At 42.9% G+C, this 12,647-nt stretch overlaps 1 protein-coding gene across 2 annotated transcripts in view; it reads left to right on the top strand.

Annotated features, from left to right (window-relative positions):
- TAF3 (TATA-box binding protein associated factor 3) overlaps window positions 1-12,647 on the top strand; it is a 200,005-nt gene that overhangs the window by 181,729 nt on the left and 5,629 nt on the right. For both annotated transcript variants that reach the window (XM_058190389.1, XM_058190388.1), the window contains exon 5: window positions 4,260-4,521. In XM_058190389.1, the coding sequence (XP_058046372.1) occupies window positions 4,260-4,521 (262 nt within the window). The remainder of the gene's footprint in view (window positions 1-4,259; window positions 4,522-12,647) is intronic.

Here is a 12,647-nt window from a genome sequence, read left to right as displayed (position 1 = left end):
TTTGATTTATCTGCCGGGCCTTGCCACCTATCATCTCCTGCCTTCAGATAGGATGATAAGGCTACCACCCCTCTTGAAAATTACCCCATAGCAGCTGAGTGGCGCAAGGCAAGGCAGTTTCTGCATCTACTCCTGGAGAACATTATTAGCTGAAGGGAGTGGCGGCTAGATTGTGGAAATGATACCTGCGATAACTAGGCCACATGCTCTAAATAAACATTTCAAATACGGCCTGTCAGTCACTCCTTCTCATGGAGATTGTGAGGAGACGAGATTATGGATGTTTAGGATTAGAGAACAGAAGCAGGACACAGCCAGGAAATTAATACAGGTAGCCCTCAGTTTACGACCACAACGGAGCCCAAAAGTTATGTCACTAATGAAATGTGTGATCAGTGAGTCTTGCCTCCTTTACGAACTCTCCTTGCCACTGTTGTTAAGTGAATCGCTGCAGTTGTTTAAGTTAGCGACACGGTCGTTAAGCGAACCTGGCTTCCCCCCTTGAACTTTGCTTGTCAGAAGGTCGCAAAAGGGGATCACGTGACCCCGGGACAGTGCAACCGTCATAAATACAGGCCAGTTATCCAAATTTTGATCCCATGACTACATGGACGCTGCAACGGTCGTAAGTGTGAAAAGCGGTCATGAGTCCCTTTGTTTCAGTGCTGTTGTGATTTTGAATGGACACTCAGTGAACTGTTTGTAAGTCGAAGACTAACTGTACAGATAAGATCCCCGACTTAACAACAGTTCTTTGAGTGACCCTTAGAAGTTATAACAGCACTGATAAAAAAAGTTTTCACACTTAACAAGCGTTGCAGCATCTCCATGGTCACATGATCAGAATTCTGACACTTGGCACCTGACTCCTATTTACGACGGTTGCAATGTCTTGGGGTCATGTGATCGCCTTTTGCGACCTTCTGACAAGCACAACCAATGGGAAATCCAGCTTCATTTAACACAGGGGTCTGCAACAGCAGCTGGCTGAAGAACTCTGGGAGTTGAAGTCCACAAGTCTTAAAAGAGCCAATTTTGCAGACCCCTGACTTATTTATTTATTTATTTATTTATTATTTGAATTTTTATACCGCCCTTCTTCCGAAGGACTCAGGGCGGTGTACAGCCGGAGATAAAATACAAAATATGTACAATTAAAACATAGCAAAATTACAAAAACGGCTAATAATTAAAATTAAATTTAAAATATTTAAGAATATTAATAAAACCCCAATTTAAAATCAAACTATTATGCCAGTCCCGCTTGAATAAATAAGTATGTTTTTAGCTCACGACGGAAGGTCCTTAACTTAACAACCGCACTGATTGATTTAACAACTGATAAGAAAAGTTGTAACATGGGGCATTTAACAACTGTCTTACTTAGCAACAGAAATTTGAGGCTCCTAGCCTTTTTTCAATTGCCCAAGCAGATCCTGAATATGAAAACACTTTTTTCTCTGAGCTTACCATTTCGCTCTGAGAGCAAACCGTTGCCAAAAATCTCTCAAACCTGAGCTGCAGGTATTTTCTCTTATTTGAAAACGGCAAGTCTTGTGTTTTTCTTTTATTCTGATGACGATGAAAGCAATAACCCTTAATTAGGGTAAATAATATTATGCAGTATATATATTGTACTCAGCAGGCAACTATTAATTGCTGCCTTCTTTGGAATATAAAGCAGGACCGCATTGCAATATATATAAACAGAGCCAGGTAGGTTCCATGGGCTAGCATGGAATCTATTAAGAGTGGAACAGGTAGGCCCAGCAGTTACGGCCAAATGTGCAACTGAAAAAGGAAAGGAAAGGAAAAGGAAAAGGAAAAGGAGGAAGAATCTTGAGGGTTGTAGTCTCAACATTTTTGGAGAACGCCAGATGAAGAACAATGCTTTGGAGAAAGAGAGGCTGCAGGGAGCCTACTAGGTCCAAAAAGGAGCATGGCCCGTTTTGTCTCCCAGGATGCTGCAGGGAGGCCTACTAAGCCCAAAACGGGGTGCAGGGGGGTGCAGCACAGCCCCCCCCGGGCCAGTTTGGGCTCCCTGGAGGCTGCAGGTAGGCCTACTAGGCCCAAAATGGGGTACAGGGGGGTGCAGCGCAGTTTCCCCCCACGCCAAGTTTTGTCTCCCAGGAGGCTGCAGGGAGGCCTACTAAGCCCAAAATGGGGTGCAGGGGGGTGCAGCACAGCCCCCCCGGCCAGTTTTGGCTCCCAGGAGGCTGGCAGGGAGGCCTACTAGGCCCAAAACGGGGTGTGGGGGGGAGCAGCCCATTTTTGCTCCCAGGGGGTGTAGGAGGCCAAGTGCTACCTGTCACACACCCCCGGCCACTCCCACCATGGCCATGCCTACTCAGCCAGTCATTAGGGCAGAGAACCGGTTGTTAAATTATTTGAATCCCACCACTGGTCCAGGACTACCTTTATTGTATAGAAAGGGCAGGGGGAGATCATAATCTGTGTGGTAGGCCCAAAGGGGCTCTGTTCCTTCGTGAACCTTCTGAAAATGGTTGGATGCAGAGCAGAGCAGAAGACCTCCGCAATTATTTCCTAACCATCCTTCTCCTATTTCACGAAAACGCTATCAGACCTGGTTAATATTGTGAGACTGAGAGACCGGTAGTATTGTGAATCCGGCCCCCGAGCCTGTCCTCAAGGAGGAGGATGACTCGGAGAGTGAGGTAGAGGAGCCGATAAGGCCTCCCTCTCCAGGTCCCTCCTTCCTGGCAACGCCTCAAGTGCCGGCGGAAGGCCAGAAGGCGTGTCAGAGCCCCCACAGATAGAGGACGAGGAGGATCAATCCTGGATTGACCCTAGACAGCGTCGGAAAGAGAGGCGTGCGCAGCAGAGGAAGAGGTGTGGCAGGCCCAGAGAGTGCTGAGTCACTGAGCCACACCCCACAGGGGATAAAAGCGGGTGGGGTTGCCATTGGGCCCTTGTGACGGACAAAAGCTACTAAGTGTGAACTTGATCGTGTGAGCTTCAGACAGTTTTTGGATTTAAGGCTTGGATTTTCGTGAGTAACTCTTGACCATTCTTTAGACTCCTGGTTGCTCCGGCAACGGACTGTAAACATGCTGACTCTTGATAAGAAACTTGGCTGGCACTTGGAGAGCAGCTGCCAGAACTTTCCTCTGCCAAAGGAAACCAGGCCAACTTGTAAATAAATTGCTGGCAGACATCCTTTGGCGCTTGTGTTTTCTTAGGTGAGGTGGGGGGGACAGAACAGGTGGGGAATCCCAGAGCTGCCGTCTAAACTGAAAAGTTGCACAGATAGTCCTCACTTTACAAATATTCGTTTAGTGACCGTTCGAAGTTACCACAGCACTGAAAAGGGGACTTACAATTGTTTTCCCCACTTAGGAACGTTGCCCTGTTTCCGCCATGGTGACGTGATCAGCATTCCTTACCTATAGAACAGGGGTGTCAAATTCAAGGCCCCATAATATGGTCGGATGCGGCCCACAGGGCCATCCTGGTCCGCGTGGCATTGGTCCGGTCTACCCAATGGGGAGTGGTGTCAAGCTGGCCACGCCCACCCAGTCGGCCACACCCCAAGTTCAACCACAGCCCTGATTCACCCCTCAATGAAATTGAGTCCCCCCCCCCCCGCTATAGAAGCAGCTTGCAGAGTTGAATAAACGGCCTGGTTGCATGAAGTGCCACCCTTTGCGAGGTTCAAAGGGAAGCCCTCAAAGGCCTCTATCAGCTTTTAGCTTAGGCCTTATGGTGGGTGAACTCATTATGTTTGCCACCAATTGCAACCACAAAGCGATTCTCTTCCCTTTATCTTGCTGCTTGTAAAACTCCCCGTCCAGCAAGACACAGGTAGGCAGCCAGACTAGAAGGCAAGAAAGGATTATAAGTACTCCTCCACTTACTGCCACACTGGAGCCCAAAATGTCCGTGGCTGAGCGAGACTATTGTTAGGTGAGTTTTGCCCCATTTTATGGCCTTCCTTGCCGCGGTTGTTAAGTGAATCGCCGTCATTGTTCAGTTACGTTAGTAACAGGGTTGCTACATAATTAGCATCCTAAATTCTGGGCTCAATTGTGGTCGTAGGTTGAGGACTACCTGTATTAGTATTTGATGTAACTTTGGTTTCCTTCCGTCATTCTCTCCAATGCTGTTATGAACCGTTGCTACTATTTTTGTCCTTTGTGAACAGAATTACATCTTTTCCTCTCCCGCTTAACTGCATAATTTTTGGTTAATTGAATGAATTGTCTAATGCTATCTCCACTCTTTCTGTTTTGGTCCAACAGTGTAATCAGCAAAGTGATGCCCACGACGGAGCCTAAACCGTTACCTCTCCTGGTTCGACCCAAAACGCCGCCGCCACCGCCTTCCCCAGCACCAGCTCCTGTCCACGTCACACCTCCACCTCCTCCTCCGGTGGTCCCCACCATCCCTCCAGCCACCCTTTCTCCAGCTCTGATACCACCGTCCTCCCCTGCACCGTCCGCCATGGGAAGCTTCAAAGTCCCCGTTCGAAGCGTTGTGACAGAGACCGTCAGTAATTATGTGGTAGGTGGGCTTCATTGTTTCACTGAGAACATGTCATCATCCCATCTTCTGGGTTCCTTAAATGTTTTCATTCAATCCTTAACACCAGCGGGAGGCCTGGTGGCACAGTGGTTTAAGCACCGTAAAGATAATAAAGGTTTCCCTGTCCGGTCGTGTCCGACTTTAGGGAACAGTGTTCATCTCCATCTCTTAGCCGAGGGGGCCACTATTGTTTGAAGACATTTTCCGTGATCATGCATGGCTATACACCAAAAGGCACATGAAACTCTGTGACTTCGTTACCGAAGGGGTACCTGATATGTCCCCTTCCTATAGGTAAAATAAATAGGTACCTATTTATCTACTCGCATTTGCATGCTTTCGAACTGCTAAGTGGGCGGGAGCTGAGGCAAGGAATGGGAGCTCATGCGTTGTGCAGCGCTCGGGTCTCGAACCCCAGCTTTTAGCTTTCCAGCTGACAAGCTCACCATCTTTAACTACTAAGCTATCGCACCCCTCTTAAGTGCAAGCAAACTCTGCCCACAGCCTGGAGTTCTATCCTGATGGGCTTTTGGTGCCGATAATGCTTTAATTTTCTCCCTTTACAAAATCATTAATAAAAGCCACCAGCCTTTTACCTACAATATGAACCTCCTTGAACTCAGGGGGAGAATAAAGTGATCTTATCAGGAAAAAAAACAACCCCAAGCACTAGTGGCAGAAAGGTGTTTTTTAGTAAGTTGTGAGTAAAACAGAAAGGTTCGACCTGTTGAGAAATTTCCCAAAACAGAAACGTGAGACCAATGTTTCTTAGGCTTAAAATCTCACATTGACCAAGCACCTGAACTGATCAGATTTTGACTCCTTTATTTCCATAATTCCCCCCCAAAAAAGTCAACCTTCACCATGACAAAGTTGTAATGCCCAAGGTAAAATTTGAGGAGCCAAGTATTTCCAACCTGTTGTGCCTTAACGTTACACGGATTCCGGGACAATAAGATTCCATGTCAGGTATTGGAATGATGAAATTTTGATTTTAATAAATTGCTCTGCCTTGAAAGGAATCCAAATACCTGAATCCCTAGGACATTACACTGGCCTTTAAAAGCTTAAAAATCAGCAATGCATATTTATATACGCTGCCTCTGATACTTATCAAAATGTATATGGGTGTAAACATCTTAAAATGAACCGATATCACAGATAGAAAGAAGCTTCGTAAAAAGCATATATCTTTATCACAAAAGATGCAGAGGTATACAGTTAAAAGAATATGATACTTTCTTGCTAATGTTATTTAAGTTAGAGGATAATAATAGGACTCCTCTTATACTATGACTCTTTCAAGCAACAATCTTTACAGTAGAAGCATATTTTTAATTGTGCTAGGAATTGGCTTCTGGTGTTTAGTTTAGTTTTTTTTTTTTTTAGTTTACTTTATTGCCATTGCACCTCGCACAACGAAATTAAATGCCATTTTCAATGTACATTATAACTATAAAAACACACATCCTTCCCATTCTATACAATTGAATTGAAAACCCCTGATATTGCATTAATATTGCACATTAATATATATTAGCATGCATATATTTAGGGAATATATGCATGCTAGTGTGTGTGTGTGCATAATGGCCAAAACCTTTTGGGAAAAGTGTATTTTCTAAAACTAGCTAATAACACGACTTTTTTTTTAGAGTAGTACCATAAAATTATATATCAATGGAAAGATAATTTAATCAAGAATGTAATGCAATAACTTTTACGAAGGATTTGCTATTAGAATAGCAGTTATAGTATAAAGAAGAAAAGTCAAACACATAGAAAAAATAAGATATACAAAAATTATCACCAAAGAAAAAATGAGATATACAAAAATTATCATCACGTTAGTTAATACTTAGTTGGGTAACCTTTAGCATGAATTACGGCCTTACAGCATCTTCCCATGGAGTGAACCAACTCTTTTAGCTCTGCAGCTGTTCTAATGGGAAACCAAGATGGAATGATGGCCTCTATTAACTGGGTTTTATTCCTGGGTTGCTTCTGACTAACAAGTTTCTTTAGTCGGCTCCATAGATTTTCAATTGGGTGAAGGTCTGGGCTATTCCCAGGCCATTCCAGCAGTGGAATAGGATTATCTTGAAACTCCAACAAAAAAAAAGTGGTGTTATTAGCCATCAAACCTCAAAAATACACTTTTCCCAAAAGGTTTCCACAATTTTGGCCACTGCTGTATTAGGCCAAGAACCAAGCACACAGTACCTCAATCTGGGAACTACCAATGCAGACAAACAAACTTAACAGTAAACAGCAGCCTACTCAAGAAACCACAAAAACCGCTCCCACCAATACTGGCAGGGCAAAGCAACTAGTATATAATAAGAATCAAAACTTCACTCCCTTCTAACACTGATGATGTTACCTACTCTGGTAACAAAACGTCTGCAAGAAAACTACCAAGTCAGATAGCACCAAGGAGGTCATTTCAACCCTGAGCTACAAATAGTCTCTTCTATCACTTGTCTACGAACTGTTGCTGTGTGAAATGAATTCTTGAAAATACACCTTTGGCACATGGATTTCACAGAGGTCTGAATAGGAGCTAAGTGCAACTAATTTGCTGTGGCTCTTAACAAGTATTGGCAACAAGTATTAACAAATATCTCTAGAGAAAGTTAAGCGATGCGTAAACCTACAGCCAAGTACATTATTTGCTTCAGCTCTCAAGATGCAAAAATGGTCTGAAACGAGTGCAGGTTCCCTTCCCTGAAATATGACAGGTAGTCCTCCACTTGCAACAGTTCACTTAGTGACCATTCACAGTTACAACATCACCGGGGAAAAGTGACTTACGTCCATTTTTCACACTTAACGACCGCCGCAGAATCTCCGTGATCACATGTCTTGCATTTGGATGCTCGGCAACTGGTTCATATTTACGACCGTTGCCGTGTCCCGGGGATGTGTGTGTGTGTCACGTGATCCCCTTCTGACGAACAAAGTCAGCGGGGAGGCTAGATTCGCTTAATGGCCGTGCGTGGACTCACTTCCCGGCTGCAGCGATTCGCTGAGCAACCGCGTCAAGAAAAGCCGTCAAACGGGGCAGACTTCCCTCAACCAATTTTTCCCACTCAGCCTCATAAATTCTGGGCTCCGTTGTGGGTCGTAAGCCGAGGACTACCGGTCTATGAAGCCGAAAGTGCAATCGGTCTGAACAAGTAAAACAGGCAGGAAATAGGAAAAGGGGAGTGTGAAAGAAAGAGAGAGAGAAAAGTTCCATCCTCATTTTTCAGAAATGAGTAACTAAACCACAGGGGGGCTGACTTTTAGCCAAACAGGACGTCGAGGTCGGGATTCAACTGCAGTTCAAATATAATCAGCCTTCATCTTGATCAGATAGACTTTTACTGAAATACACAAGGGGTGCCTTCCCCAGTGCGATGTCCCCGGGAGGAAGCAGCCCACAGCTCCCATCATTCACAGCCAGGAGAGGGAGGAGAGGCTCCCTAATACCCCTTGTTCTGGTTAGTTAGCTGAGCTGGATCCAGTTTGGCCGGAAGTATTAACCCAGCAACCCATGTTCCTGTGCTGCGCTTATAATTGATGCATCTCAGAATCGGAATAGAGCTGGAAGGGACCTTAGAGGTCTTCTAGTCCAACCCCCTTGCTCAAGCAGGAGAGACCCCATACCATTTCAGACAGGTGGCTGTCCAGTCTCTCTGTCTCACTGTCAGGAAATCCCTCCGTCGTTCTAGTCTTCAAGTTTTTTTGCTTCCGATTTAACCTTACGTGCAAACACTTAGAAGCTAGCCATCAGGTTTTCAGATACTTCTCATCATCTGGGTTAGATCTGGGCCAAATGGTGGTTTTCTGCACGACACAAAAGGTTGCTTATAGAGGACTTTTAGCATTTGCAGAACTTGTCCATTACCAATGCAGTATAGTGACTTTTTCAGATATATGTGAGGGTTTTTTGGGGTTTTTTTTTAGGAAATAACAACTCCTGTCTGGTTAATTGTCCTCACTGTTAGGAAGTTTCTCTTCAGTTCCAGATTGCTTCTCTCCTTGATTAGTTTCCATCCTTTGTTTCTTATCTTACTGGTGCTTTGGAAAATAAGATGACACCCCCCCCTCTTCTTTGTGGCAGCCCCTCAAATACTGGAATACCTCTATCATGTTCCCCATAGTCCTTCTTTTCTCTAGACTGGCCATACCCAAATCCTGCCATCATTCTTCATACGATTTAGTCTCCAGGCTAAATCTCACCAAAATTGTCTTCTGCAAGAAAGGCAGTAGCTGCCAGAACTTAGGAGAATACCACGTCAATGAACGCAACCTAAAAGTCTAGATAGTCTTCGATTTAATGACCGCATGGGGCCCAAAATTTCTGTTGCTAAGCGAGACAGTTGTTAAGTGACTTTTGCCTCATTTTACGACCTTTCTGGACACAGTTGTTAAGCGAATCAGCACAGTGGTGAAATAGTGACAACGGTTGTTAAGCGAATCTGGAATTCTTTTTTTATTTGCATTTATACCCCGCCCTTCTCCGAAGACTCAGGGCGGCTTACACTATGTCAAGCAATAGTCTTCACCCATTTGTATATTATATACAAAGTCAACTTATTGCCCCAAACAATCTGGGTCCTCATTTTACCTACCTTATAAAGGATGGAAGGCTGAGTCAACCTTGGGCCTGGTGGGACTTGAACCTGCAGTAATTGCAAGCAGCTGCTGTTAATAACAGGCTGCATTAGCCTGTTGAGCCACCAGAGGCCCAGGATTGACATTGCTTGTCGGAAGGTCGCAAAAGGGGATCACCTGACCCCGAAACACTCTAACCATCATAAATATGAGTCAGTTGCCAAGCCTTTGAATTTTGATCACGTGAGCATGGGGATGCTGCAAGGGCCATAAGTGTGAAAAACAGTCATAAGTCACGACCGTTCAGTTGTAAGTTCGAGCCGTCACTAAATCAATTACTGTTAAGACAAGCGCTACCTGTTAAATTGGTCACTCTTTTTATTTAATTTTTTTTTTAAATATTTTAATTTTTATACCGCCCTTCTCCCGAAGGACTCAGGGCGGTGAACAGCCAAGTAAAACCATACAATATATTACAATAAAAACTATTTAAAAAACTTATTCCATATGGCCTAAATTTAAATATAAAATACATAATATAAAAATAAACCCCATTTAAAACGAATTAAAAACCCCTATTAAGCCAGTCCTGCTCGGAAGAATAGGTATGTTTTCAGCTCGCGGTTTTTTTATTGATATAAATCTACTCCCATTTCTTTTTTTTTTATCCTACATTTTATTAGTTTATCAAAATACAAAATACAGAAAAGCAAAGAAATTAAAATATAAGCGGAATATAAATATAAGAAAAAGAAAAGCATTGAAATTCCGACTCTTTTTGGTGCAGTAGAATAAGGTAGTAACACACAACCTCAGCTTTTTACCTTTACATTACGTATACTAGTCATAGCACAAATTTATCTAATCAACAAAACCCAAAATCAAAAGTTTTGGGGATTTTTTCTACCTCAAATACAAAGTCCAAAAGCAGTTTCCAAGTAAAAATAAAATTGTGTTTTTTTTCTTTAATCGAAGCAATCAATTTTGCCATCTCTGCTATTTCCGTCAACTTTTGCAGACATTCCTCCACTGCGTAATGTACTCCATTTCTTTTTTTTAATTTTATTTTTTAAATACAAATAATACAAACATAGTACATATACATCTAAAAACAAAAAAAGAAAGAAAAAGGGGAAAAAAACAAATATTACAGTGCATTCCCCCCACCCCGAAGACCATTTTTCTCCTTATATTTCTTTGTCTATAACAACTAAAAGATATACAATATATTCCAATTGTGCCCTTATCCCCTCCAAAACAACATATATTCTTGAGTAGGTTTATTCCCTTTGCCTTCCACCAACACTGATTTTATAAAATCCTCCCATATTTCATTATAATGGTTTGCTTTGATCATCCCTTTTTTAAATTTAATATCTGTTGTTAATTTATCGTTTGTTTAATCTACTCCATTTCTGATGGAGGGGGAAAAATAATCTCTGTAGGTCAGTTACTGTTCACCTTCTGTTGAAGAGCACCAAAAATAACTTGCCTGGCATGTTAAAAACCTCTTTGTCTGCCGATTCTGGACTGGCGTCGCGTGGTGCCCTCAAGTTTTCTACTTCTCAAAGAGAGCTTTTCCTGTTTAGTAAATCTGCCGTCATTTCTGGAGGGGATCCAGTGGCAAATATTTTACCTTGGAGAGATGGTTTTCCATATTAATTCCATCCAAGCGAAATCCCAGCTGTTGTTATTAAACAGAATTCTTACACCTTCCATTATGCATTATGCAATTCCAGGTTTCGGTCAGTGAAAAGTCTCTGACATGTTGGCTTAGGTATGTCAGAAGTGTTGCTTGGTGGAACTTTCTTGGTTGATAAACTCTCCAGGGAAAACCTTCCTCCTGTTGTGGTCCGCCAGCAGCCTGCGGAGCTGGCAGCAGACAGTGAGGAGGCTGGGGAAAAACATGGGCAAGTCGTGGAGTCTGGGGAAGGCTCGGGCGAGGGCTCTGCATCGGAGGCAGAGATGGGGCAAGGGCCATCTGGGAGCGATGCACGGACTCCGGAGCCTCCAGAGCCAGACAGCAGAGAGGCAGAGGAACAAGAGGAGCCTGTTCCTAGTGCATGCATGTAAAGAACTGCCAGAAGGCAAGAGCAGCTGAAGCAAAAAGGACAACTCGGGAGTAAGGCCAGGAGATGATTGGCCCCTCCCATAAGGCTTAAAAGAGCAGCAAAGGCTCTTGGGCTCTTTGTAGGAAAGCAACGTTGCTACATTGGTTTCTAGTCGGCATCTCTTGTTTCTGAACTTGGTGGGGCTTTGCCGAGAAAAGCCTTTGGCAGGGAGCCAAAGAAGACAAAGGTTTGTGATAAGACCGAAGGACTTTTTCTGAAGGACTTTGTTTTGGAATTAATTTGGACTAAGCTGGGAATGAAGTAATTCCCAGCTGTTATAATAAAATAGGGTTGTTTAAGACTATTTGTGTCTTTTATGCCAAAGTGAGCCTAGGTCACAACACCTAATTAGCTTGGAAGCAAAGCTGGGCTACAGAGCCCAAGGCCTTATCAATGGTTGAGTACAGACATTGCACTAAGAAAACAGTCATTTCCTTGCTGGCATACGAGTTTGTGTGAATTCATCCATGGTGGTTTGTAAACCCAGGTTCACGATGCATCCTATTGTCAAACCCATTCCCCTGAATATTTATTCAGCAAACCATTTTAGGCAGACAAATGGTTTTTTTTTCATCATGTATCGCATAACTTACCAGGCAATTATATTATTTTAAATAAGAGCTTGCTTAGGTTATTAGTGGCAGAATCCCGGGCATAAAGGGGAAATTTAAGCATATAGTCAGACTGTCTGGGTTTTTTTTTTTATTATTTATTTATTTAGAATCATTCGATGGCGAGGAGGGTGGCATATAAATTAAATAAATATTTATGAAATTTATATGCTGCTCAACTCTCAGTTTGCTTTCTTAGGCTTTTGCTTATTTTGTTTCCCTCAACTTAGGAAAGAAGCAGTCACAAAACAGAAAAATCTATGCAGGAAAAAGACCAACTATTTATATGTTCATAGCTGACTATATCTTTATATTTAGAGTGTAATTTTTCACGTTCATTTCATCTGTCAACTAAAAATAGGCTGACACCCATATAGTTAAGCTCAGATTAATTTGGATTTAAGACCATTAAAACTGAACGGACCAAGAGTTGGAAAGTTTCTCATATGTTGACAAAGGAGAGAAGACCTTTCATAAAATCATTAAATTCTAACAGAAGCCAAAATTCCAGTGTGCATTTTGTCCAAAATAGGATTGCTGCAGTTAACGTAATTAGCAGCATGTATGAATGTGCACCATAATAAGCAGAAGAGCCAGCTTCTACCAACCTGCTACAAAGTATTATAAACTTTCTAATTTTCTCTCTCTCCCTCCCTCTGTCTCTCTCCCTCTCTCCCTCTCTCTCACACACACACACACATTTCATCTCTCTCTCTCTCCATCTTTCTCTTTCTCCATCTTTCTTTCACACACACATTCTCCATCTCTCTCACTCTCCATC

The sequence above is a fragment of the Ahaetulla prasina genome, chromosome 7, assembly GCF_028640845.1.
Source record: "Ahaetulla prasina isolate Xishuangbanna chromosome 7, ASM2864084v1, whole genome shotgun sequence".
Taxonomy (NCBI): domain Eukaryota; kingdom Metazoa; phylum Chordata; class Lepidosauria; order Squamata; family Colubridae; genus Ahaetulla; species Ahaetulla prasina.
The sequence above is the reverse complement of the archived record's forward strand: the minus strand, read 5'-3'. Positions and strand labels throughout refer to the sequence as shown.